Genomic DNA, 27,628 nt, shown 5'->3' with positions numbered 1-27,628 from the left:
GGCACATCTGTCTTGATGATAGTGTTCTCTTCCAGAGTCACCACAACTTTCTCCCTAAGACTGTATTGGAGTTTCACCCAAATAGTTCTCCTTCTGGAGCCTCATGCTTCAATGTTAGTAGTACTCTCTGCACTTGCAGCCTTAGACATAGTAACATTCTTGACTGGTCAAGAGTTTTGTCTTATTTTGATCTGTGCTGGTATAAATGGCAGCAGGGTCTTACCTACATTTGCTGAGAAACTAGAGATATAACCATCCAAAGCCAGGGTTTGGACTCCAGCAAAGTCCAAACAGTTCACTGGTGGCATTGGAAAAAAAAAACAGAAAACCCTATATTTCCAGCTTTTGTCTAAAAGGTACCTGAAGCCACTGTCCACTCTTTTGATAGGTGCTAGTCAGTCTTAAGCCTTAACAGACAGGCTTGGCATTTGGCGTAGTGGTTCTTTAGTCAGTAATAGCTTACAGAGCTATGAAGTTCACCATTCACTGGCTTATGATGGCACTTAGCAGTGTGAAACCATTCATGGTGCAAAGGTATATTTGAACTACCACGGAAAGAAATGATAAAGAAAGATTACTTACCAGCAGCAAGCATTCTCAGAGATGCACAATCTACTTGCACATATGTTCCCCTCCCACACTTACAGCCCCTTCAAAGAAGCATATTGGCATGGAGGAGAGGCAACAGAAATCAAATGCCCTTTACATTGTTTGCCCATCTGCTATTTTTTTTTTTTTAACTAGAGTGGTTTTTTTGCTAGTAAATTGCACTGCACTGAGATTTAGGGGAGGAAGTTTGGCTTTGTAAATGGAAGCAGGAGACATTAGTTCAGAAATGTAGGTTCTGCTGCAGATGGACTGTAGTCATATTTTTGTATGTTCTGAGTCCTTCAAAACCTCCTTACCATCCCTCTTGTTAAATGCACAAGTTACTGACAAAATTACGAGGGGAGTTTCAAATACAGGATTAAAAAACACGCCAGCCTTCACTCTAGTTAATCAAAATGCTGCATACATCATAAGATTGAGTACCCTTTTTATGTAGCCACGTCCCAGCTTACAGCTGACTCTTATTGGCCTACCATCTGGCCTCAAAGGAGCAGCCAGGTCCCTTCCCTCCTCTCCCATCCCTGCAGGCGCTCCTTATCCTTCTTCCTGCCACTGCCGTACTCCCTGCCAAAAAGCAGGTGGGAACACTGCATGCTAGTGATGTACCCTGCCTCACAGTTTCTCAGCTGTGATCAGGGTTGTGTTCTTTCATCCCAGTATTCAGGGGAGATGGGAAATCATACAATCATAGAATGGCTTGGGTTGGAAGGGACCTCAAGGATCATCAAGCTCCAACCCCCCCAGCTACGTGCAGGGCCACCAACCTCCATATCTAATACTAGGCCAGGCATGGAATAAAAAAGGGATAGGTTAAAAATTATAACAATAATAATAGTAAAAGGAAATGGGGCAGTAAACAAGCGTTTTGATTTACCATCTTAGAGTGGTCTCATCTTCCACAAATGTTTCCCAGGGTTTTTCATGTGGATTTGCATGTGAGACCTGTTTGTTTGTTTGTTATGTGTACTATTGTTAGTCCCAGACTCTTTCTTTCCATTTTGTATTTGTATGAAACTTACATTTTGGACTAGAAATATAACTGAGAGCCAAAGTCGTATTTGATTCTTTTCATCTTTCTGTCCTTATCGTCAACAACCACATTGGCTAGAAATGTAGTTCCTCTAAATGGAAGTATATAATCTTCAGAAGTTGCAGGTTACAGCACAGTCCTGTTTGCTACTTAATGCTGGTGAGGGGATTAGCCAGCCTTTTTATTTTTGTGTTGCTGTACACCAGAGCTACCTACCTACATTTTACTTCCAAATGTTCAAAATGACAGCTAACAGTGCTATTTCATGCAATTCAGTTGTGCATTTACACTGTGTCTGATTTCATAGTGTTTATATCTCCATTAAAACATGTCAATACGTGTGTCTGAGAGGTAATTTGTTTAAATTGTTCTGTGTACGTTGAACTGTAAAGTTTTAAATCAAGACTGAATTATCTTCCTCAAATATTTACAGCAGCTCAGGCAGTGATTGGCTTAATGGGGGAACTCTTGATATCTGGAACTCAAGTCATACAAGATCTCACATTTTCATGAAGTCCAACCTGTTCCTAAAATCTCTGATGGTTGCACATTAAGGGAATATTGTATTCTGCTTATAATAGCAAGGCTTCAAAGGTTCTTTCAGGCACATTCAGTGCATGGTTTTGTGCCTAGGAAGGACAGTGAGAAAACTGCTGATTTTCTCTGGGAGCAGAAATAGTCTCTGATATCATTTATTCCCATTTCTCTCTGTGTTCAATAGTTAAATACGTTTTGATGTCCTCATAGTGTCTGTGTAGGATAACTGATAAAAACTGAGAGGTCTACGTGTTCTTTACACTAAGAAACATTATGAGAATATGAGCTTAACCTAGTGAATTTGCTGGTTCCTGTAATCCTCCTGGGTTGTGGGGCAATGTCTATCTGTTATTTCTCTTCCTTTGTTTTGTTATTACTTTTAGTTTAGAGAATCTTCCTGATAGTAAATGGGAAGAGGCTGTTCCAAAGTAGATACAGTATGTTGTTAAATTGATAGCTGTGTACACAGACACTGTTACCATCTTCATATTGGCCCAGCTATAGTGAATGGAAGGATCTCTTGCAACATGAGGTCAGAACAAGCTCATTTTTGTGGTGGGAGGATGCTGAGCTAACAAACTAGCTAATTCAAGTGGCATACCTACGTGTGTGTTGTAAATGCACTAGGATTGCTAATTTTAGCTGATGTGAACGGAGAGCAAGCCAGCTGTGGAAATGCAAAATTTTTTGCTTGTTAGCTTCTTTGTAGTCTTTCTAGTGTATGAGTAATGACTGTGGTTTTGGTACTTTCCAGATAATCCTTCAGTTCACGGAGTTGATAATTTCCTTCAGTCTTCTTCTAAAGGAAAAAATAGAATGTATAAATGAACAGCGAATTAGATACAGTATATCTTTTTGGTAGCTGTATGTTCTAGGCTGACCTGATGGAGTCTTTTGTAGGTATCTCCAAGAAGTGTGTGTACACATGTGTATTCTTTTTTTACCCTCTCACATCTGTGGAAAAGGGCAAGCAAGGATGGGGAAAGAGCTTTGAGCCATTCAGTGAGCTTGACCATTGCAGACCTCCAAAGCAAACACTCTGGAGGAGATCAACCTTCCCACCTCTGGCACAGAAGAATGAGCTTCCGTGGTTGGGACATTCCTGGTTTCCACATTTCCAGCAAATCAACTTTTCCTGTTTTTGTCAAGTGAACAACACCATTTAGCTCTAAAAGAAGGGTCTGTTGTGTAAGGCTTTTTCTACTCCCTTTGCCAGAGCTCTTATTCTTTTCTGTGTTTTTAGATAGTACTGTTGTCAGATTTGAGCTCTTCACTGCTCTTTATTTGCTATAGGCAGTATGGAAATTTCTTCATTTGATCCCTATTTTTCAAATGGAAGATGATGTTAAAGAAATGCATAGAATATAACTAAGAAGATTTTTCTGTTTGAACATCGTTGTGTGCGAAGTCAGTGTAGTTAACATCTTGTTCCTTTCATTTCTGTTTTTTTTCCCTTCTGACTCATGTTTGGGGAGTTTATATTCAGTATCTCATCTGACCAGCTAACAGTGGCTGCTTGCTGATAACCCATACGTTAGTTGTTGTTTCATGAGCTGCTCTGTAATTCTGTTTTAATGGCCTTAATGTGCTAGGGTAGGAGTTGCTCTAATGATTTATTAGCCAAACCGACCTTATCAGTAATAACTGATAATCCTTAAATTGCTAACGTAAATTATTTGTAAAGCTGTTTGTAACACTGAATAACATTCTGGAAAGATTTTTGTGTGTCCCTCAGGAAATTCCATATTCCCCCACCATATACCTATCCCCCAGGCATTTCTAACAACACACTTTCTCTGACTAATTACATTTAAATGTCTTTATTATTCTGTGGATAACTGGGTGAAACTGACTTCTGCTTAGACTTTGAGAGCCCACTCACTTGCCTATGGGGGCAGGTCTTTTTTCATGTCTTTGGATTGTCCAGCAAAGTACTTTTCAGACTGGGATTGCAGGTAGAATTAGCTATTCACAGCACTGCCTCTCCACCTACTAGTTGATCTGTTTTACCTTAACAGCATTTGAGTGGTGATTAGTTTTCAGGCTGCCCATGGAGGCTGTGGAGTCTCCTTCTCTGGAGATATTCAGGACCCTACTGGACACCTACCTGTGAGACCTGGTGTAGGGAACCTGTTTTGGCGGTTAGACTCAATTATCTCTGGAGGTCCGTTCTAATCCCTACGATTCTGTGATTCTGTAAAATCTATGTTTAATGTGTTTTGTGCTGGGCAGGAAATTAACTTTTTTGGGAAAATAAGCAATGTGCTTTCATTTTGGTTATTGGTCAGAGTCGGGTCAGCACAGATGCATCGATACGTTACATTTCATTTCTGTTCCCTTATGGGTGTTGGCCTTTCTCAGCTGAAGCTCTTGCGTTTACTAAGTGAGATGTTTATTGCTATTTGCTCTTGGTGGTTTTTCTCATAGGGGAGGTGCTCCAGTCCCTTCATCACCTGGTTGGCCCTCTACTGGGCACTGTCCAGTGCTGTAGAATCATTAGGTTGAAAAGGACCACTAAGATCATCTAGTCCAACTGCCAACCCATCACCACCATGCCCACTGAGCTATACCCTTCAGAGCCACATCTGCATGTTTCTTGTCAGCTCCCAGATATGGTGACTCTACCACCTCCCTGGGCAGCCTATTCAAATGCATTAATGTTCTTTCTGAGAAGAATTCTTTCCTAATATCCAGCATATATGCTGGCTGTTAAATTTCCTCACCTAAGCCAAGAAGTTAATTGCACAATAGTTTTGAAGATGACCTTGGTTAGTTTAGAGCCCTTACACCCCTGAGATCTACCTCTATCAAGACTAACTTGATGTGAGTAGCCACAGGACTTGAAAAGATGCTGTCATACAGGCAACCCTGGATTGCAGCATGTTATTTACTTTCTACCTATCCCAAGGGGGAAAAAGAAAAAAAAAGTTGGCAGGCTGTCAGGTCTGGATGAAACTATATCTCAGCAGAGCTTCCTGATAAGTCCAAGTTGTGTGCCTGAGGCAAAGGTGTCTTGCTTTCTTTATGCTGAGGTATTATTGCTCAATGTCTAAAACCTAATCCACTCTGCACTTGCTAATGGTTGCACAGTGTTTCATTTAGTGTGTGCAGAGCAGCCCACAGTACACCTTCCTCTGTGGCTGCACATTTAAACCCGTCGTTCACTTTACTTTGCATGGTTGGTGTGTGTTCTTCATTTTCATGGAAAAAATGCTCATGTTTTCAGTTACCTACTGGAATATTTGTGTCTGTGTAGCTTAGGTTTGGTCAGTTTTTTCAGCACTCCCACACCAGCTCTTCTCTCCATCATGCAATTTTAACGTACTGCAGGGCTTGTATTTCAGGAAGATGTTACTCCAAGGTGAGAAAAGTGTCTCCTTTTCTCTGATCTTACCTCCAAAGTTACAATTTGCTTATTGTATTATATTAATATAATTAATTCTATATTAACATTATCGATTCTGTATTAATATCAAATATTAATATAATTAGTGTCCTGTATTAATGTTGTATATTAATATAGATTTACAGGGAACAGTAGATTGGATAGCTGAAATAGTGCAATTTATGCTAAACATTGTTAAACAAGATTTTCCCATTCTTAGCTATTCCTTACTTTTGGTAGCCAACACTGTGAGTATTTCATGGAGTATAACTGACTTTTTCCCCCAAGCAATTGAAGGTTACTGTCAGATGTTGTGCTAGTTCTGTCCTTGCAGATTTCCAAGGCCCAATTGGACAAAGCCCTGAGCAACCTGACTGGCTCCTAGAGCTGGCCTTGCTGTTAGCAAGAAGTTGAATAAGAGACCTGTTGAGGTCCCTTCCCACCTGAATTATAGTCTGAAATACTAGTTCTTATATTTGAGGAAATTTTTGTGGTAGAAGCACTAGGTTTCTTGAGTGTAATTTGAGATACACTGATATTACAGGTTTATCAGTCTGTGATGGAAAGGAGCACTAAAATTTCATTTGACTTTGCAGAAATTAATACTGTCACTGTGCTTAAGGGAACTATTCAAATGAGTGCTGATGCTGTATTAGCATAGCTGCACCCTCCTTGAATCTTGTGTTGGCAGGATGTTCACTGTTTGAGTTAACAAAGGAAAAATGTGATAATGAGAGACTTATTTCTGCATGAAAGCTTGGATTGAAATGACTTTTAAAAGAAGACTGGGAAACCTTTTCCTTGCTGAGAGTGGGTGTGATACCTTTGGTGGGTCACAATTCAACCCAGAGCTTAGTGTTGTCTCTTAAAAACACCAAGAAAAAAAACAACACATATGTTTACAAACATCACAAAACCATAAATTCAGTTTTACCTATTTACTTTGTATGGAATGATCCAGTGTTTGCTGATGTGATCAAAAGGACAGCCATAAGCATAGACGAACCTTTGATCCAGTCCCTATGGGACTGCTTTAGTGTTTGAATGTCAGCTCTTCTCCCCCATTTTTAAAATGAATTAATGACAAGTTGTGATTTACATACAGAATAAATGGATTTTGAGATTCTGCTCTATATGTGCTTGAACTATTGTCCCCAGCTGTAAAAGCACTTAAGTATAGGTTAAGCCTGCTGGCAGATTCACAGATGTCACTGCCGACTTGGAGTGCCCCAAGTTCATTGACTTGAACCCTGACCTCAAAAATGGTGAGTAACTGCCCTGTGACTGTCCCAGAAAGTATGAAGTACAGCACCTGAAATACAACTGTAATTGACTTTAAAATTAACTCTTAAGATCCTCTGTGTTTGTGCTTAAAAATGAAACATTGCGCTAGGCTTAATTTTGTTCACGTTTTACTGTTGACTGAGAATGTTTTTATAGTTATATGGGCAGTACATGTAATCACATTGTGTTTTGTTATTGTTGTTTTTTTTTTAATACACTTTGGACAAACTGTAATTTTAGGAAAAATACTTGTGGCAGTACTTAGCTTGTATGAAGCTAAAGAGAGGTCATTTAATAACAAAATAATAATAATAATAATGAAAGCTTAGTTATGCCCTGCTGTGTTTAATGTAAGTTCTGGTGGCCTTAAATTTGCTGGCTAGACTTATTTCTTTATCTCATAATCGTGTTCTTTTACTTATTCATGGAAGCAGGCCCAGTGGGGTGATTTATGACTGCTTTGCAGTAGTTTCACTGAAATCAAAATTAAATAAGCATCAGATGTCAAATACAAGAATACTTTGAATATTTTAAAGCACCAGGAAGCTTAGCTTTAATCAGAATAAGATCCTTGGTTACGGTCTCTCTCTTTTGAAGAACCTTCCATCTTTGAATGTCTGATGCTGTTAATTGTCAGTAACCTTTTGGCCACGTGTTTAAGATATAATATGAATTCATTAATATTTAAACGCATTCAGAAGAGGTTGATTTTGCTTGCGGTTCCCTGGGAGCTGAAGTTCAGGTTTAGGCTCTGAAGTTTAGGTACGTTGAAAATCTGGTCTTCGTATGCAGTGATCTGAAAAATTCTGCAATATTACGTAAACACAAAAGGGGGTGGAAATTATGCCATTCATTGGACTGCAGGGATATGTAGTGGTTGCTGACTAGATGCTTCACAGGGTTCTACTGGGAAAACAGGGAGTTTGGTGGTTTGCTTCAGTTCTTTAAGTACAAGCACATAACTCTACTGGAAGGGAGAGAAAGAGAGTGGGTGTTATAATAACTTACAGGCTTTAAGACAGGCAGTTCTGAAAGTTATTTAAACAAAGCCACTGAGATTGTTTTGTCAAGACAATGCCTAGTTTGCCAGCGAATTCTAGAGAAGAAACTCTCAGATCTTTATTATGCCTCTCCTTTGTTTGCTGCTTGAGTTACTTCTCTAAATTGCTATCGATACCATCACACTTGTGTTCTTTTGCTCTATTTCCTGTGCACAGAGCAAAGTTCAGTGAAGAAATTACAGATGAACAAAGTCGTGTTTAGAAATACACAATGTTTTGAGAGCAGAATTGATATTGAAGCAAAATAATTAGAAGAGAGTCCTGAGAGCAAAGCAGAACAAAGCAAAACCAGGTAGTGTGAGGGAGAGATGCTCTGGTATCTGAAAATTGATATGTTATGCACAGTGGCATTATTACCTCTCCTCTTAGATTGGGTGACCTGATCCTGTTTGATGACCTGAATAAGATGCATTTTAGACATCTGATTGAAGTGACTGCACTTGGCAACAAAACTACTTCACCACCTAAAAGGAAGAATTGCTATAGTAGCTTCGCCAGGTGAAGTGAAGGGCTTTGTGAATGCAAGGGAAGGAGAGCAGAGCGTGGAGTAGGAAGGAGTAAGAAAAGGAAATCAGCTTTCCTCCCCCCACCTTCCATTTCAGGTTGTTTTGCATTCCCTTTGTTTAGTTTCACCTTGTTAGTTTGTGGCCCTGGCAAGATATCAGCCTCCTGTGTCTCCCAAAGACACAGGAACGTTCAGCATTCTGGGATCCATGCTTTCTGCTGCTCCTTTTATCTAATCCTGTAGAAATACTGATGCAGCTGATCTCTCTGCAGCCATCTAGCTGCAGGTTAACAACCGTGTAGTGGAATATCTTCAGCTTAAATGGGGAATACAAAAAGAAGACTTAAATAGAAGGAACAAAGAATTAAAAATAGGTGAAAATATGTTGTCAAACATTCTTTTTGTGTGGTTTTTTGCTTTTTTTCCCCCCCTAAATATTCTAGAAATTTTTTTGCTAGCAAACATGAAGTGGGTATTATTTCCATTAACAGTAAGTATTTCTAAACTATCAAGGAGTGAAGTTCAGCACAGCGCTTGTATTATCATTGAGCTTTGCAAAGCCATTGTAAAGAAAGTATAGTTAACAAGATTTTATAGAGAGACAGACGTAATGAAGTAAAGATGAGACCCTATCTCTGGAATTGCAAAAGATGTAGAGTCGGAAATAGAAATAAGAAACTAATTCTCATCGTTTCCATAGACTGGAATTTGAGAGGTATAGACGGAGCACAGGTACAAATTAATGCAGGTTAAAATAAGTGAATATTACTACAGGTAATACGTAACTTTTTGTGTTTCTTTCTTTCTGTTTCAAATAGTGTTTATGAGTTGGCATGTTCGAATGATACTTTTTTTTAAAAAAGTAAAGCAGTAAATAGATTATAGAAAATGCTGGTGTTAATTTCATGATGACTTCGTGTTTTTAATTGCTCACTTGGTAGATTGACGATAGAAGGTTGTTGTTTGTTTTGTTTTGCTTTGTTTTGGTTTTTAATACTGTCTTTAAGGTGTTTTCAAGCCACACCACATCCTTCAGCCGTGTTGTTGGCTTCCAGTCTCCATCATGGTGCTTTTAAAGTATGCTTTTTCCTCTGCACTGTAGCACTGAAGCCCAGGCATGATAGTTATTTAACAGCCGGAGGCATTGAGGAGAAGCACGTTATTTGATTGTTCAATTATTTCATTATAAAACACCCTAGTCTCTCTGTGTATGTCTGTCTGTGGCACTTTTATCTTCCTAGTCATATGTAATCCGCCCAGCTTTCCCCCTAGTGCTCCGTCCAGCACCAACACTGGCAATGTGATGGGTGTGGGGGCGTGAATGTGACAGGATAAAAAGCTGCAGCATGTGCATAAAAGGAACCAAATTACTTACAGTCAATTAACGCGGTCATGCTTCTAAGAGATCACCAAACCATGGCTAAAAGCACCTTTTTTATATAATTATCTTGCTGTTTTCTCTCTGGTTCATATAAAATTGTTTTTGTTGTTGTTGTAAAAACATACGCAGTAGACTATCATCAATTTCAAAGAAATTGCCACTAATAATATTAGTGTAAGATGCACGTTTAGGTGGGAAGTGGTAGAAAGTACAAAACATTGTGATAGAAGACAGCTCTGCTTTGAATTTGCTAAATCCAGACTAATACAAATAAGTTAAAGTAATGACTGCAGAGTTCATTCAATGGTCAAATGAACAGTCAGTACAGAAATTTCTTCCTGGGTGTGCAAGATGAGCATGAATTCCCCACAGCCAGCATTTCAGAGGTAGTATTTCTCAAAAAGGATTCCAACACCTCTGTTACATGATGGCAAAATGCTATAAAGCCCTGTCTTACTCCTCTTCATAGTTAAATTTCCTCTGGTAGGGCTGGGAGAACAATAGGTCACGTTCCACAGGACTTCCACATGCACACTGCATTATGTATAATGTTTATTTATTAATCTTTCTGTTTGCTGGGAAATCTTCTCAGTAGCCATTTGTTCTACCGGAATGTATGTGTACATCAAGTTAGCAGTGAGTTGAAAACAGGATTTTGAGTTTCCCAAGCTCTGGCCTTAAAACGCAGTTGGGTTATGTTTCTGCGCCAGGTAGCCATGTCATTTTCTTACCCTTCTTTTCTCACTGGTCACTTTGTTTTCTCATTCCTAGACAGGTTTTAGGCATTGCCTGAATTCTTTTTAAATGGAGCAGGAATTTCATGCTGGATTTGTCAGCACCAGTATCTCTTGTCAGATGCACATTGTGTGTTGGATTTCCTCCCACCATGTATAGAAGCCAGCTGGTGTTTCTGCAAGAGGATACTATGTGCCACTGAAAAGGAGTTGTAGGGTGGATCAGTATTGGGAAGTATGAGTTTTCTCTGTGAATCTGCTTGTGAAGTTCACTGTGAGAATCCGTCCGCTTGCATATAGTCATAAGGCTTTTCTTACCTAGAAGTGTATGTAAATCTCTGTACCTGAGTACCTCTGTGCGCAAGTAACCATGCTACATGGAGTTAGTACTGCTTCCCAAAGTATGTATGCAGCTGAATATTTCAGAGGTATCAGACCTCTTGTCACATCAGATCTTTACTTTGCATTGAACTCATGTTTTTTGACTAACAGCCAAACAGTTATAAAAGCTTGAGAAAATGGATTTACACCCATTTAATATTTAGCTTTCTCTGCAGTAACTGCCAGTGATGCTAGCTAAGACAGTGGCTGTGATCAAGTGTTTGTGTGCTAGGAAGTAGGTTAAACATAATCAACTGACAGATTGTTTATCTCAGCAGCATTATATTTAAAGGTATGTAAAGCCAGGTAGCTACTGAAAAATAAGTTTGTAAGAATCAACTCTGAAATTGAGTCTAAATGTATTTTTTGTTATAGGGAGTTTGGGCTCTTGAGAAATACATCTGCTTGCTACAAAATTATTCTGCTGAATAATATTTCAAATTGTTTGCTCTTCACTACCTTCCTGAAGTCCCTTGTGCATACCTGATTAGGTTCAGCAACAAGTGTAGCAAGTAATGAAATAATTCAAATCTAGTTTATTTTGTTTCACGATGCACAAATAGAGAAATCATTGAAGTGTGACTGATTTTATTTATCTGCTGTAGTTGCTCATCTGAAATGCTATTGAAGTTCAGTAACTGGAGGTCTGAAATACAGTATCTGACAGATGGTGTGGGTGGTTTGTGTCATTTCCATGATAAATCTACTTATAAATATAACTATGAGGAAGACGTCTGCAGTCCTTGACTAGTGCAAGATATAGACAGAAAAGGTGACAAATACAACATGAAAATGGATTTGTGTCTTGGTTCTTCATTTTCCTGCTGCAGTGGTTTCAATTTTTGAGCAAGTGCGGAAGAGAGATTTCTTTTTACTTCATCTGAAAAAGAATTGCTATGAATACTAAAATATTCTTTCAGTGGCCTCTCTTTTATACATTTTTGAAGCTTTTCCTATAGTGAATTACCTTTTGTAATGACTTTTAGAATAAAAAAGCATTACACTTGGTAGATGAAAACAAAATAGACCTTTGGTAAGATGCATCTACAATTAAAGAAATATTGGAGGCAGGATATTTGAACAATCCTGTTGCCCCAGGGCTTACTCTGTGAACCACTCTTACAGTTGAAGCTTAGAGATAATAAAATGGCATAAATAAAAATGTAACTGCGTTGTTCCCTTTTAATATTCTTTCTTACTCTCTTTGTGTTTTAACAGAAGTCACGGATTCTGGTACTAGAGGAAACCCAGATACAATTAAGGGTGTGAAAAGAAAAAAGATTGTGACTGAAAACCATCTTAAAAAAATACCAAAATCGCCTTTGAGAAACCCTACGGAAGCCAAGGTTAAACAAAATGCAGACCCTTCACCACTGAAAGTTCTTCAGGATGCCTCAGAACATGCCACAGCGCAGGATCACTTACCTGTGCAAAATGGAAATCAGTGTACCAAACAGAATGGGGGAGTGCTTAGTAGTGAGATAAGCACTGAAACAACCAAATCTGAGATACCAATGCAGACAAAGCTAACATCAACACATCAGTCCTCAGACTTGAGTAAGAAGACAGTGGAGGATTCTGATGTGAAACAGTTAGGCTTGCCAGAGAAGTCATCTCTCTCCAAGTCCTTATCAAGTAAAGCAAAGACTGACAGTAATGAATGTATTACTTTTGTTGATAGTACATCATCCCCGTGTACACGTACTGCTTTTGATGTCTTACTAAAAGCTATGGAGCCTGAACTGAACACCTTAGCACAAGAGTGTCCCCCTTATGGGATGCAGGTAGAGAAACTGAGACCAAATAAAACTGTAAGCACCTCTGCGAGTCTCGTGTCCAATACAGTGAGCATCCAGAGTCAGTCTCCTTTGTCACAGAATGAGTTTGCAGCTGGACCTCACTATTTCCCATGTACATTAAACAATGTGCGTGTAGCAACAGCAGCCAAGAGTGGACAGGTGCAGGTCCAGACCATTTCTCCTTCGCAGGATCTTGTTACTAAAACCAGTCAACAAAATCACCAGGTGGTTGTGTGTCCAAGTTTCACTGGACCTGTGGTGCAACAGCAGAGCCAAGAAAACCCCAAGCTGCAGCAGATATACAGCATAGCAGTTACGTCGTCTGGCGTTCACACCTCATCTTCCACAGTAACTCAGGTTTTTCCTCAAAACCAGTTAGTAACAAGTTCGTCTACACCTTTGTCTATTAACACGTCTAGTTCAACACATTTGTCTATAGGTCCCGTGTATAATTCAGCCCAGATAGCATCAGTTGTAAACCATGGCGTGGAACAAATATGTAACCTCCTGAAAGACCAGAAGCCTAAAAAGCTAGGGAAGTATGTCTGTGAGTATTGCAATCGGGCCTGTGCCAAGCCCAGTGTTCTCCAAAAGCACATCCGATCCCATACTGGAGAGCGACCTTATCCTTGTGTGACATGTGGATTTTCATTTAAAACCAAAAGCAATCTGTACAAGCACAAAAAATCTCATGCACATGCTATCAAACTTGGACTTGTCCTACAACCAGATTCTGGTGGTCTCTTCTTATCTAATGACTCAGACAAAGCACTTAGCATTAATTCAGATGTGGAAGAAAGTGGTGAAAGTGAAGATGAAGGCACTGCTGATGAAAGACAAGATGATCAGGAACTGGAACCTGCACAAATAGTGAAAGTCATTTCAAGTGCAGAAACGTTACAGAAAGAGAGCTCTATTCCACTACGCAATCCAGACTGCATACCGGGTGATTCTTCATTATGTGATACAGAACCACAAGTAAGAGCAGCTTTACCAAAAGTAGTAGTTCACCCTGTAAGTGTTTCTCCATTAAGGGCTGATAGCCCCAAAGTAAAAGACCCAGCACCTGAGCTTGCAGCAGCACAGAGAAAAGGAGATTTTAAGGCAACGAATCTTCAGTCAAATTTAACACATACAGCGTCACTCAAAGACAACGACATAAAGCAACATCAGAAAACAGAAACGGGCTCATTAGAGGAGCAACTGGGATCTGCAGTAGGAGCAGTGCATGCTCAGCTTCAGAGACAGCAGGCAACGGATTGTTCCCAAGAGCAGCAAGGAAAATGTCTTTTGAGCCCTAGAAGTTTAGGTAGTACTGATTCTGGTTATTTCTCTCGTTCTGAAAGTGCTGATCAAACAATGAGCCCACCAGCTCCTTTCGTAAGAGGGCTGCTGACCTCTGAGAAGGATTCAAATAAGAGTTTGCCTTCTGTGCCACGAACAAGTGGAGTGGTAGCTTCAGTGGTGCAAACCGTTTGTGCTGAGAAAAATTTAATTCTTTCTGGCCAAATGCGACCTCCCATGGCAACAAAAACTCTTGAAGAGCGTATCTCAAAGTTGATTTCTGATAACGAAGCTGTTGTGGATGACAAACAATTAGATAGTGTGAAACCAAGAAGAACGTCTCTTTCAAGAAGAGGAAGCATAGATTCACCAAAATCCTACATATTTAAGGATTCTTTCCAGTTTGATTTGAAGCCCATGGGAAGAAGAACTAGTTCGAGCTCTGATATACCAAAGTCCCCTTTCACACCCACTGAAAAATCAAAGCAGGTTTTTCTTCTCTCTGTACCATCTCTCGACTGTTTGCCTATTACACGGAGTAATTCCATGCCTACCACCAGTTATTCAGCAGTACCTCCAAATGTAATACCACCTTCTCATCCACTTCGAGGAAGTCAGTCATTTGATGATAAAATTGGCTCTTTATACGATGATGTTTTTGTATCTGGACCTGCTACCCCACTGAACCAGGGTGGACATCCTCGGACTCTTGTTAGACAGGCAGCAATAGAAGATTCTTCTACTGGTGAAAGCCAGGTTCTTGGACCAGCACGATCTGTAGAAGAAAGTTACCTGGGATGTAATTTATCAAACGACTCTTTATTGCAGAGGAGCAAATCCCTGGCACAGGCATCAAGCTTAGAAAAAACAAAGAAGACCCCTCAGGTACGAGGAACGATGTTTGAATGTGAAACCTGCAGAAACAGGTATAGGAAACTGGAAAATTTTGAAAACCACAAGAAATTTTACTGTTCAGAGTTGCATGGACCTAAAACTAAAGCGGCAATTCGAGAGCCTGAACATAAAACTGTTCCGAATAGTACACAACCTCAAATTCTGCACTACAGAGTCACTACTTCAACTGGTGTCTGGGAACAGACGCCCCAAATAAGAAAAAGAAGGAAAATGAAAAGTGTTGGAGATGATGATGACCCGCAGCAGAATGACACTAGTATGCCATCAAAGAATGCTGAAAGCCAAAGTAAGGCAGCAAATTCTTCCAGTCTGTCAAAACATGGTGCAGCAGGTATAGCTTCACAACAACCAAGCAACCTTTTACTTCAGAGTTCACAAATTCAGCTTGTGGCTCAAGGCACAGATCTGCCTACTGAGACAAAGATGTCTTCTCTTGGTGAAAAGCAGACGAGTTCAGTTTTGCAAGAAAAGGTGGAATTGAAAAGACAAGGGACTGGCATTTCAGTAATACAGCACACCAATTCTCTGAGCAGAAATAGCTCTTTTGAGAAATCTGAGTCCTTTGAGAGAGTATCACCGGTTTCATCTCAAGAGCCCAACAAGGTTGCAAAACACCTCTCTTTGAACACACTTGGAGTCCAAGAGGATAGACACTCGCATCTGAATGCTACCCAGCATCAGCAGCCGCTGTCATCAGAAGCAGCCAGAGGGGAAGTGCAGGGAAGCCAAGTAGTTTCAAATGAGAGAAACATCCCAGCGCAGCCATCAAGACTTGTTCGCCAGCATAACATCCAGGTTCCTGAAATTCTGGTCACAGAAGAACCGGACAGGGACCAAGAAAACCAGTGCAGCGATCAAGAAAAGACAGAAAGATTTAATTGGCCACAACGCAGTGAAACACTGTCCAAGTTGCCAACAGAAAAACTCCCACCCAAGAAGAAAAGAATTCGCTTGGCTGAAATGGAGCATTCATCTGCTGAATCCAGTGTTGACTCCACGCTTTCGAGAAGTCTAAGTCGAGAAAGTAGTTTGTCTCATGCCTCCAGTTTTTCAGCTTCACTCGACAAGGATGAAATTTCAAAGGTGGAGAATCCTTCCAAATCAGAGCATGTTAGTAAGTCAGCAGAATTCCTTATGATTCCAGCAGGCTCTCACATTCTGGGCGTGCCTGGCCCTCATTATAGGGAAATGAGGCGTGCTGCATCAGAGCAGATCAGCTGCACGCAGCCCTCAATGGAGGTAGACTACAGGAGTAAGTCTTTTGATTGTGGAAGCATATCTCCATCAAAACCCGCTTCAGTCGCAGAGATAGCTGCTCCAAAACTGTCATCTGGAAATGGAGTTACTGGACATGTGACTCTGCTAGAAAGAAGGAGGGGGCCATTTGTAAGACAGATATCTTTAAATATTGCTCCAGAAAGTAGTCCAGTTAAATCAACTTCTTCATTTCAGACAGCCCATGCTACTGATGTGCCGTTTCACAGGCTGCAGACCTCCAGCAAATCCTTGGTGAAGTTTCCTTCGAGTACTCAGCATTCACAGACACCCTCGAGGCCTCACTCAGCAATTCAAAATTGTAATCCAGGTAATATGTCTTTGGTTCAGCAGCCTCTAGATCATGTTTTGAATAATCAAGGACAGACATCTTCAGTGCATCAGCTTTCCCAGACCTCTACCAAAAAATCAGCCCAAGGGGAACAAGTGAACACGAATACACTTTCTTGTCATCCTGATGAGAAGAGAGATTGCTTTGCTCCAAAATATCAGCTCCAAGTTAAAACATTACATATAGGTCAGACATACTCTTCAAAACTGCTAAAAAATAATCTATCAACTCAGTCTGTCTCAAGCCACGTTGGGGTAGACCAGAACATTCCCTCTTTTGAGCTGCAGGCTAAACTGTCCGACAGTATGTCTAACCCATACTCTGTGCCTCCTCTAAAACAAATTATCCCAAACAACTGCAACAGTCAGTTACATCAGATTCCTCCTTTTGTAGTTCCTGTCCGTATTCACAGTAGTATGCCATCATATGGCTTTGCAACCGTTACACCCCTTCCTCACATTTTGGTGACTCAGGATCAGGTGAGCCAGTCTGCTTCCAAAACAAATGTTGTGAGCGTGCCAACACTTGAAGGCAAAGCTCAGCTGCCAAAATCTCACAGGGATCATAAAAGGACTTTGCCAAATTCATTTGAATTTGAAAATCCACTACCAGAAAGTGGAACCAGAAACTCACCTTTGTCAAGCTCTTTGAATATTATTCAGAAAGTGCCAGTAAGTGGGCTCTTCCCTCAGCAAGAAGCTACAGCTTCAAGTAAACGAATGCTTTCCCCAGCCAACAGTTTAGATATTGCCATGGAAAAACAACAGAAACGTGTTAAAGATGAGAGTGGAGCTGCCTGCATGACAGAAGCTAGGCCACTGCATCCACTGAATGCTCGATCTAACGACCCTGCTGGTAAGCAAAAGAAACCTGTTTTGGTGAGACAGGTTTGCACCACAGAACCTCTCGAAAATCACCCCTTAGATCCTGATGGTGTTGCACAGCATGAAAAAAGCAGCAAAGCCAGTACTTCAGACCTGCTGTTGCCTAACCGTCATTCATCTGATACTGGTGTTTCAGAAACTCCAAAGGAATCATCAGAATCAGAAGACCTTAAATCTTCAGCACCACCAGTGTTTGTAGTTAGAAAACCATCTGAACCATCTCCAGTGAGTAGCCAGAGTTCTATCCTAAAGACAGTGAACAGCAGTCAAGAAAGAAGGTCCCCAGGTCATAGTCAAGAGAGTGAGGTAGTCAATAGCCAGGACCAAGCAAAGCTACTGACTACACTAGCTGTGATGAATGCAGGAGAAATACAGAGGTTGTCATTTCCAAGCCTCAAGACCTCAACAAGTTTTACCTGGTGTTATCTCTTGAAGAGGAAACCACTACACCTGCTGCAAAACGATCAGAAGATTTCAGCCTACTCTACATGGACCATTAGTCCTAGCAATCCCAATCCACTAGGCTTGTCAACAAAGGTAGCTCTTTCTCTCCTAAACTCAAAACAGAAAGTGGAAAAACCGCTATACACTCAAGCAAGAACTACTCATCCCAGGTCAGATATACTGGTCTACTCAAGCAAGTGGAAGAACGGCTTAACTAAGGTACTTAATTTATGCTTGACGTCTATTTATCGTTTACAGAGGATTTGCTTTGGAAATCATGCTTCCTCATATTTTGGAGAACGCAATATGCCTGACATGTATAATATATGTGCTTATTTATTTCAGTTATGCTGGATCAAACCGCTAAAGAAATCCATAGTAATTCCATTAAGAAACCTCTTCATAAACATTTATCTCTTTTCATGGAAATTAGTTCCTGGATTTAAATAAATCTGTATATGACGTATTTATTATGGTAGGAATGCATTTGGCTATTTTTTAAGTACAGGGTATGTAACAAAAGTAGTTCTGGTCTAAGTATTTTTTTAAACACAACATAAAACAGTTTAATTTCAGATCTTACTTGCATATTTTGCCTTAAAAATCTGCTGGTATTTTTTGTTACAAGAAAGTGCTTAGAGTGAACAGGTGTCCATGGATACGTAGTAAAGATATTTTTCACCATTGCTGATCATTTAGTGTGGGAAGAACAGTGTACCACTTCCCTTTCTCCCACCTAGGTTAGTTGACAGTGTGAAATATTGCCAAAAATAATTGTTTAAAACAAAATTGCAGCTTCCATTTAAACACTGACAACTTCTTAGATCAATATGAATCCAAAAATGCTATTAAGTCTTGCGCAGTGGAATATACTCAGGGTAATGTTCGTGATGTGCATAAAATATTATGTAATTCTTGAGTCAAATGTGGTTTTATTTAGTTCACCACCTTAGGGCTGCATGAATATTGGCATGATTTCATTACTGGACTGTGTGGTGATTTGTGTTGAATTTGGCTTTCCTGCACAATTGATACGCCTCTGTGAATTGGTAAATGCAGCACTTGGCCCTGTAGTATGGCAGTGGGTGTCAGTGTCTAATGGATCAAGTGCTAGCTCGCCTGTTGAAGCCATACAGCTTACTCAGGGGAGCCTTGGTGTACAGCATTGGTTTGTGCTCTTCTTTCTCCTCTGCTATGCATCGGGTTAGCTTGTTTCTATGCTTCTCTTCTAAACCTGCAAAAATTGAGGGTAGGCCATGGAGCACTGTTTCTTCAGAATCGCTTGGAGGCTGCCTAGGGCATATAAACCATGTATAAACCATTTGGGAGGTAAGAGCAATTGTAGTTATTGCTTGCCCTAATCTTGCAGTCAGAAAATCTTTCTGGGCATCAGGCTGGGAATCAAAACCCATAGGGCATACAGTCACTCTAGAGGAAGCATACCACAGCCTTGGGAAAAGATGTACGTTCCTGGTGATGTTGAGTGATAAAGGCCAATGCTGTTACAGGTCGCAGCAGGATGTTCCTGTGTTTGCTAAATGCTTTGCTAAAATACAGAGTTGTCAGTGAGGAAAAGAGCTGCAAGATGGGAAACTGTGTGTAAGAAGAAGAAATAGTTTCAGATTTACAGGAAGATTTGAGATGATATCCAGAAACCCTTAAGGCCAAAAGAACATTAGGGTTAAATCTGTGACATCTTGATATCAGTGAGAGATTTCACTAACGTTCATACCGGAGGTCCAAACTTTTATTTTCTGTATGACACATTAAATAGACTGCTGACTTGGTGCTAGTGACCTGAAGTACTGGTTCCATATTAGCATGTCTCCTTTTGCCTGAACTCATATCAGCTTTTTCAGCTTACTTCCTTGTATGTTCTATGAGATGTACTTAAATAGTGCTTAATTAAAAAAGAAATCCTTGTGTATAGTTGAGCATTTTATTCTAAGGAAGTCAAGGCTCTCTTTAGTTTTGTCATTGACACACATTTGTTTTATTTTTAAAGAATGGTCTATTAGTAGAAATTCTCATGTAACAAAGCTGTTGTGTGCTTCACGAAGAATAAATTTTGTCAACAAACAAATTCTGTTTAGAATATAAATAATAGATAACAATATTCTGAAAAATATTTTGACAGCACCCTTTTAAACACTTTAGGAGTTCTTAAGTGCTGTAATAGGCAGCTGTCAGGTACATTCATATTGCTTCTTCCACAAAAGAACCATAGTTATTAATCTTTCTTCAGTCTTTCTTGCTGACATTTTGAATGAAGCATGCTGACACAGTGAAGATGAAGAGTTTTGAAGCTCTGCTTGGGGCTGATTTACAGGTTTCCCTCAGTGCCATTACATAGGAAGAAATGACCAATTAAAGTTTAAATGGCATCTCAGATTGTATGAGCAAGGTTTAGAATGGCAGGAAAAAAAGAAATCAAAGGCTTGATAGGCACTATGACCTAAGACCTCCAGAGTTTGCCTTGTTTTATTTCAGTGACTCATTCAGCAGCATTTCAGCCATTTGCCAGGATGATGAGGGTGCTATTAGAAGGCAGCTCTGTATTGCTAATCTCCAGCTAGACCTGGCAGTGGAATTACAGGTGCCCTTGTGGAAGTATCCAGTTAGTGTCATCATTGAAGCTGTCCTGGATGAAAACAAAAACTAACTTTCCTGTCCTGTTCCCGCCCGTTAATTCTCTCTGTCGTTTTTCTAATAGAGAACATAGGCAATCCTTGGGAAGTTAATATTCCATTTTAAAAAGACAATGGGGAAAGAAAACAAATTAACAAAGTAATTCTCTTGTTATCTCCAAAAAAGAAAAGAAGAAAGAAAAATGTGATTGATTTCTTGCTTAAAAGCTTGGCAGAGCACCAAGATCCTTGGAGAACCGCAGTTTGGGCTGCCAGTTTTCTGGGGTTTGTGACCATCATTCAGATGTTTTTCCAAATGATTTGCAGTTTTAATCCTGACTGGACAGACAGATCCAAGTACTGTTATAATACAGTGTATAAATAATAACAGAAAAGTGGTGCTGTTGTCCCTCACTTCTTCTCACACAGTCATAACCCTTTCTGGAGCGCCATACAACATTCTTCTGGGGTGGCTGTGTCTGCAGATCTCACAAAGATAAAGTGACTTCATGAGCAGTTTTGCCCCCAGAACTTAGTTGTGTTTACTGAGAGCTCACGTTGCTGCATAACCACTACTAATCACTGCCGCAAACAAGGCAGTTCTTTCAACAGCGGGAAACGAAGAGACATGTGAGCAAAATGCAAACAAGAAGGAACCCCAGCACGTTGTTTGCTCTTCACAATTCACTGCTCAGAGGCAATAGGTGAAGTTGCCACGTTCCAGTGATTCAAAGAACAAAACACAAAATGGTTCTATGAAAGAAGTTTCTGGAATGAATGCAGCATGATGAATTGTAACATGGGGTTCACCTGTACGGAAAAGGATTGTTTTATCTCCTTGTTCTTTTTTTTTTTTTCCCCTTTCCTGAATGTTTTTGTTGCCTGAAATCATTGGCGTTGTATCAGGGGCTCTTTCTCCAGCCTCTGCATTGGTTCTGGCTTCTCTCTCTGAGATGAATCAGTAAAGTTTGGAGTATGCCAGTATGAAGATCTCCCAGTGTAAACAGGCTGAAGAATGGAAAGTTTCTACTGACTGGAAAGCTTTCCTTTCTTGGATAATGAGCCGCAGCAGTCCAGCTCACCTCTGGAAAGTAGTTAAATGCAGAAGATTTTTATGTGTGAACTAGTAAAAGTTTAAAGATATTGAAAACATTTCCTTCAAGTGGCTTTGTGCCAGTGGGAAAAAATATATATATGTTTAGTAAATACTATAATCTGAAATTTATAACTTCAGTGATTCAGGCTCCAAGTATGTTTGGCTTTTCTGGTGGTGTTATTTTTTTTTTTTTTCCAAGGGATGTTTTAAAGTACCAGAAGTATCTACTGAACTCTGGTCTCTGGGCAGCCCTAACAGCAGGTTTTTTCCAGTTTTATACCAGTAATTGGAGACTGTGAAATTGGATCAAAACGAATAAAGTAGAAGTGAATCATGGTCTTTGTCTCTATGGTAGGAGAGAGAAAACTGTGCTAGAAATGGAAGCTGTAAGCAGTTGTGGAGAGGAGAGGAACATTTTACAACACGGTCGTTTTTCTGCCCTTCCCACTGGCATGTGTGGGGTGTTCCTAGGTTTTAGGTGAGGTGTGGTATAGAATATTCAAGCAGGAAACCCATGCTGCTTAGAAACTGATTGCGCCTAGAGGTTTACAGGGGAACCAAATCCTCTCCAATGTGGAAATCTTCTTAAAAATTAAGCATGTTGTTCTTCATTACCTGTGAGCACCTCTGTAGATTTCTTTGGTAAACCCAGTGTTTCTATTAGAGCGTTTCTGGGAAGGCAGTATTTTGCATGTTGAAGACACTGAAATGGCTGCTAAAAGTAGCATATAACCAGTAAATTAAAGTACATCAGTGGGAGGTAGATAGTAATTTGAACATGTTAGCTTGTCTTATCTCTGTACATTATTGTGTGTATTAAAAAAAAAAAAGAAGAAAGTGGGTGTAGGGGAGGAGAAAATCCTGGAGGTATTTAGCCTGGTGTTAGCTTTTGCACTCTAAGTACTTTTGTGAATACATAATATATTATAACAGTATTTCACCTCAGATTATATAATGACACAAACCCAATACATTTGGAATCTATTTTTTTTTTCTTGGTCTTTTTATTATTGAAAATGAAATGTGTAAAAAAATGCTTAGTATTTATCCCTGATCAGTTGCTTAATGATTGCATTATTCCAGCTTCAGGGAATATTTATGTGGTATTGGATTTATTGGTATATTCTGTTTTTTACACTACTCTTTTCCTTGTTAAATTATAAATATCACCTGGTTACTCTTTGTTTGCAGTGGAAACAAAAGCAATTCATGTTCTAGATAGTATTACAGAAACTATGACATAGTTGAGTTTCAACTGCTAGAGCAAGCTCATCTTCTTGTATTTCTTATCCTAAACATCACCTCCTTCTACTTTGTATGAATACTGTTAAAACACGTAGGGTGAAATTTCTTTCTTCCTACACACAAGCCTGGTTGTCACTTATGCTTTGGTAGGACTGCTCATATGCTTGAAAATCCAGCCCAAATCAATGTCAGAACCATGTGAATGCATATGGCTTGGAGCTGTACATGCAAGCCTGTGCATATTTTCTAGGTCTTTGAATCTGATAGGCAGTCACTTTTCCTTTAGTTGGTGTTAATTCCTCATCAGCCACGTTCCACCTCAGATGGGAAGATGGATGCTGAGATCTTGGGGTGGATGATGAGCAGGGACCAGGTCCCAGAACTTTAATGCTTGTAATGAATCAGTCATTTCAAGTCAGCCACTGAAGCCATTCCTCTTGGCAAGAATTCTCAAGCTTGCAGCATTAGATTTTATAATGAGTAGAAAACATAAGGCCAGTCTTTTTTCTCTCATCATTTTATTCACTTATCAATATGAGCAAATGTGGTGAGCATGCCAGCTATGTGGGTAGAACAGTTTATAAATACAGCAGTAATAATTGCTGGCTAATTGGATCTTTCCTTCGTTGTTGCCCATTTTATAAATATCCTAGACTCTGGAAGGAGTAGATCAATTTGGCAATTTTTATTTTTTTATATATATTTAAGGGGGAAGAAGTTCATTAATAATCAGAGAAAATTGAGAAACATGTTTTTTGTTCGGCTAGACCACTCTTACGCTTTCTCTTATAATTTGGTATGGCAGTGAGGATTAGCCGTGGAGTCCTACTCTGGAAGGGTTCTGGTTGTTCATTAATAACCTTGCCAAACAGAACAGACAATACCCACACCACAATGGGAATATATTGTGAAACATACTAGAAAGCAAATATGTTACTAGTTAGTACCTCCCATTAGTGTTCCCCTTTTCTTCATTGCTGGGCCACAGGAAATGAGTTCCTCAGTGGTGGTCTTCCTTCTCTATCCATGTCCCTCGTAGGCAATGGGCAGCTGCAGCTGTGAGGGTGCTACTGAGATGTCATGGGACTTGAGCCTTGAGGAGAAAGCATCACTAATTGGCTGTGAGCTAAAAAAAGGTCACCTGTACCATCCCAAAGGACAGAAGAGGCAACTCCCGCTGTAGATTCAAAGCATTTCAGTTTTCCAGCAATACCTTAATCTCCATATAGATTTGCCACTCCATTAACAGAGTCAGCGTGTAGTGGAAAAGAAATTTAGTGAAAGATGTTTTTTGATTCTTGTATCTTAAAATATGTTAAAATAATCAGTTATTATAATGGTGGTTTGTGAAAGGAGTTATGCATTTATTCCTAATGCTTTGCATATTTGAATGGTGTATGAAAGATACTAATTTTAATGATAAATGTATGAATATCTCATTTTCTTTCAGCGAGCGTTAAATAGGAAAAAAATAACTGCATCTGAATTCAGCAATAAGGAAAGCTCCGAATCAAGCACTGAGCATGATAAAGAAAATTCCTTTATCAAAAGCGAACCAAGAAGGGTGAAAATCTTTGATGGAGGGCAAGTATTATACTTTATATACTAGATATTGCTGGGAAGATACTTTATCGTGATTTTAGACCTTGCAGAGATGTTGCTTCCTGTTAAGATTTATTTTAAACAGCAGTTCCCATTTTGTGGTCTGTGAAAGTTGGTTTATGCTTCTGTGAAAAATGGATATTCATCAGAAGCATGGAGCCATGAGAGTTGGGAAAGAGTAATGAAATAGAGAACAATAGGCAGCGTGATTCATTTTTTTCCAAAGGGCAAACATTAATCAGCAGTAAAGGCAGCTAGATACAGCCATAGATGTAAATTCTTTTCCTGTATTTCTCTTCTGTGATAAATAATGTGTATTCTACAGCAAGCTAGTGAAATTGTAGCCAGAGAGGATACAGTCCAGGGGCTCAGCAGCAGACTGCAGTTAAGTTGCTATCTGGCAGTTTGCTGTGGTAAACGCAGGCTGCAGAAGTCCTGATTTGAGAAGTGCCATGGGAATATTTACTGAGTCCTAGTCCATGCACTGCAATAGTTTTAAATCAGTTGCCTGGTCTGAATAACAGTTGCTTTAGATTTAACGGCAACGTTGTGCCATGTGCAACATCTTATAAAACAGGATTTATCGTAGAAGAGTGTGCCAATAACACTTGTAAAAGTTTGGGCACAAATGGTGCATATTTTATTGTTCTGGTAATTGGTAACAGTCTGTAGAGGGCTTTCCATTTACAGGTTTATAGTTTGAGCCCAGTCTGGGTCAGCAGGTAGGCTATTGCCAGCCACCCCGTGCCTCTGCACAGCCCCAGATGTTACAGAGACCAGTTTGGAAAAGCTAAACATTTGGTATCCTTGAGCAGAGAGATGAAACGTTGGGATTGCATCAGAGACTTTTTCCATCAAGAGATGGTCCCAGTCGGCTGAGCGTGAAGTGCATTAACAGATTTTGAAAGACTTTCCCACAGTCATAACTGATGTTGTTCCATCCCTGTATCCATCATGAAGCCTCAAAGATGCTCCTTTAAAGCTCTCTTGTGGTCCTCAAACTCACTTCCAAGAGCTGACTCTATAAAAGTACGATCCTGTGTTCTGCATATGAAATTTGAAATCTTGAAATGGTTAGACTCAAATGGTACCTTTATTTCAAAAGATGCACCATTGATTCTAAGCAAGTTCGTGATTGTTAAGTTTAACAAATAAATGCACAGGTTGTTTTTATGTTTTTTTATAGTTTCTTTATTTTGATCTAACTACATTTTTTTCCCCTCAACTACAATTGCCTTATTCTTGTGGTGCTGTTACTAGGTACAAATCAAATGAAGACTATGTGTATGTTCGGGGGAGAGGAAGAGGGAAATATATTTGTGAAGAATGTGGAATACGTTGCAAGAAACCCAGTATGCTGAAGAAGCATATTCGCACACATACAGATGTCCGTCCTTATCATTGCAATTACTGCAACTTCTCCTTCAAAACTAAAGGTAGAGGCACTTCTCTGTGTACATTTTTCCCTCTTTTCCTTCTGTGTTATAGCCCAGTTCTCAAATCTGGCTGCCCATGCTCTAAAGAGGTTATCTTGCTGTGGAGTTTTATTGTCTAATGTTTACCAGTGTTTGCAGTCCCTTCTGTCTGCTTGTTCAGATAATCATGTTGTTTATATGAACAAACTGTGAGGCATCTCGTGGTAGGTTAGAAACTGAAATGGAAAAGGAAAATATGGTGAAAGCTAGGTCTCACCTTAAGCAAAGATAGGAACACAGTTTTAATTCCCCACTGATTATTTGGACGTATGATGTGGGCTTATTTTGTGCTCCTATTGGCACTCAACAAATTATTGTATTAAAATGGTTTTTAGACCCTGGAAGAATGGAGTTTATTTTCCTCATTAATCTTCTAAGACCCAAAGATGGTGTTTAAAGTCTGTTTACGACAGTACTTAAACACATCAAAATTTTAATATGGATATTAAACAATGGTAGATCCAAGACTTGTAATAAATAGAAGAGCTGGGGTATGTACACAGCCAAAAGACTTATAGTGAAAAGTTCTAAGCAGTCACATTTTTTTCAGCTTTGAGTATCATTCAGGTCTGCTCTCCCCAGCTCTAACCTCAGGAACATTCGTATTTACAGGATTTGAGACTACTCAGCATTTAGGTAGAAAACTTCACAGGACTGCAGAAAATAGGACTGATAGTCTTCAGATGTGTGATGAACTAACATTGCCTCCTTACACCTTAGGGCATCATGTTGCTTTGTTGCACTGTCTTTAAAATTAAATGCTGGATTGTGAACCCAGTAAATTCTGATGAGGATTTTTGCATAGTAGGCTTGCTGGCCCAATTCCATTAATTAAGCACTGCCCATTTAAAATTGTCACGTGCTTCGGTTGTAGAAGGTACTTGTACTTGCTTCATGTTCTGCCGTTGCTAACCATGACTGTTGCCACTGCTAGCAGAGTTGGACCTGGATCTGGATGCTTGACATTTGGTATACTACCTCTCATGAAAAGAAAGTGTAGGCAATAATTTCACACAGCATGTAAGGCCAAGAATTTTGCTATCTGTGAGCCAGTAGCAATGCCACATAGCTTCATAACGATCATTTCAAAATCTGGAGTGAAATCCTAGTCTTCTTTCAAAGTAGGAATTAAATATTCCACAGCCACAGAAGCATTTCACCCACATTAATTTCTTCCATTTAAATACCTCAGAGAAACTGAATTTTGTAAGATAATGTAAAGTCTGAAGAAGGCTGTTACTTACGATAATATACGTGGATTGCCCCGAAAGTACTGCCTCCTATTCATTTCTATGGAAACTACAACAGATACAAAGAGCACATCAACACTATTTTATAGAGCAGATTCTCAACTACAAAACACTACTTTTCAATTCACCACCATGAGCTATGCGTTTTGGCCAGCTACCAGCAAGAGCCTGCGTGTTGCGCTTGTAATAATCTGCTCGTGACATAAAGGTGCACTAGGCATTGAAGAATGTCAGTGGATTTCTTCCTCATAGAGGAATTCATTGACACACTTCTGCTTCATCTGCACTTCCATGTCAGTTGTCATTTTATCAGGCTGTCCCTTTGCTGCCACCTGTCCCATAGCAGGAAAATGCAGTGGGATACTGGTGGGAATTCTGGTTCAAATTCTACTGCCGTACCACCAATATCTGTGTAGGATGTTGTGGCCCAACAGGATAAAATAGGAGGCATTACTTTTGGAGTGGCCCTCATACATTTCACATATTCATCATTT

At 39.7% G+C, this 27,628-nt stretch overlaps 1 protein-coding gene across 10 annotated transcripts in view; it reads left to right on the top strand.

The window, feature by feature from the left end:
• The window catches only part of HIVEP1 (HIVEP zinc finger 1), a 108,390-nt gene that overhangs the window by 61,156 nt on the left and 19,606 nt on the right, over window positions 1-27,628 (top strand). For 9 of the 10 annotated variants that reach the window (XM_085540250.1, XM_085540252.1, XM_085540247.1 and 6 more), the window contains 3 exons: window positions 12,126-18,058; window positions 24,258-24,391; window positions 25,670-25,845. In XM_085540250.1, the coding sequence (XP_085396376.1) occupies window positions 12,126-18,058; window positions 24,258-24,391; window positions 25,670-25,845 (6,243 nt within the window). The remainder of the gene's footprint in view (window positions 1-12,125; window positions 18,059-24,257; window positions 24,392-25,669; window positions 25,846-27,628) is intronic. The other variant, XM_085540255.1, reaches the window with a different exon arrangement.

The sequence above is a fragment of the Coturnix japonica genome, chromosome 2 (assembly GCF_054131305.1).
Source record: "Coturnix japonica strain WE chromosome 2, WE-NBRP24, whole genome shotgun sequence".
Lineage (NCBI taxonomy): Eukaryota > Metazoa > Chordata > Aves > Galliformes > Phasianidae > Coturnix > Coturnix japonica.
The sequence above is the reverse complement of the archived record's forward strand: the minus strand, read 5'-3'. Positions and strand labels throughout refer to the sequence as shown.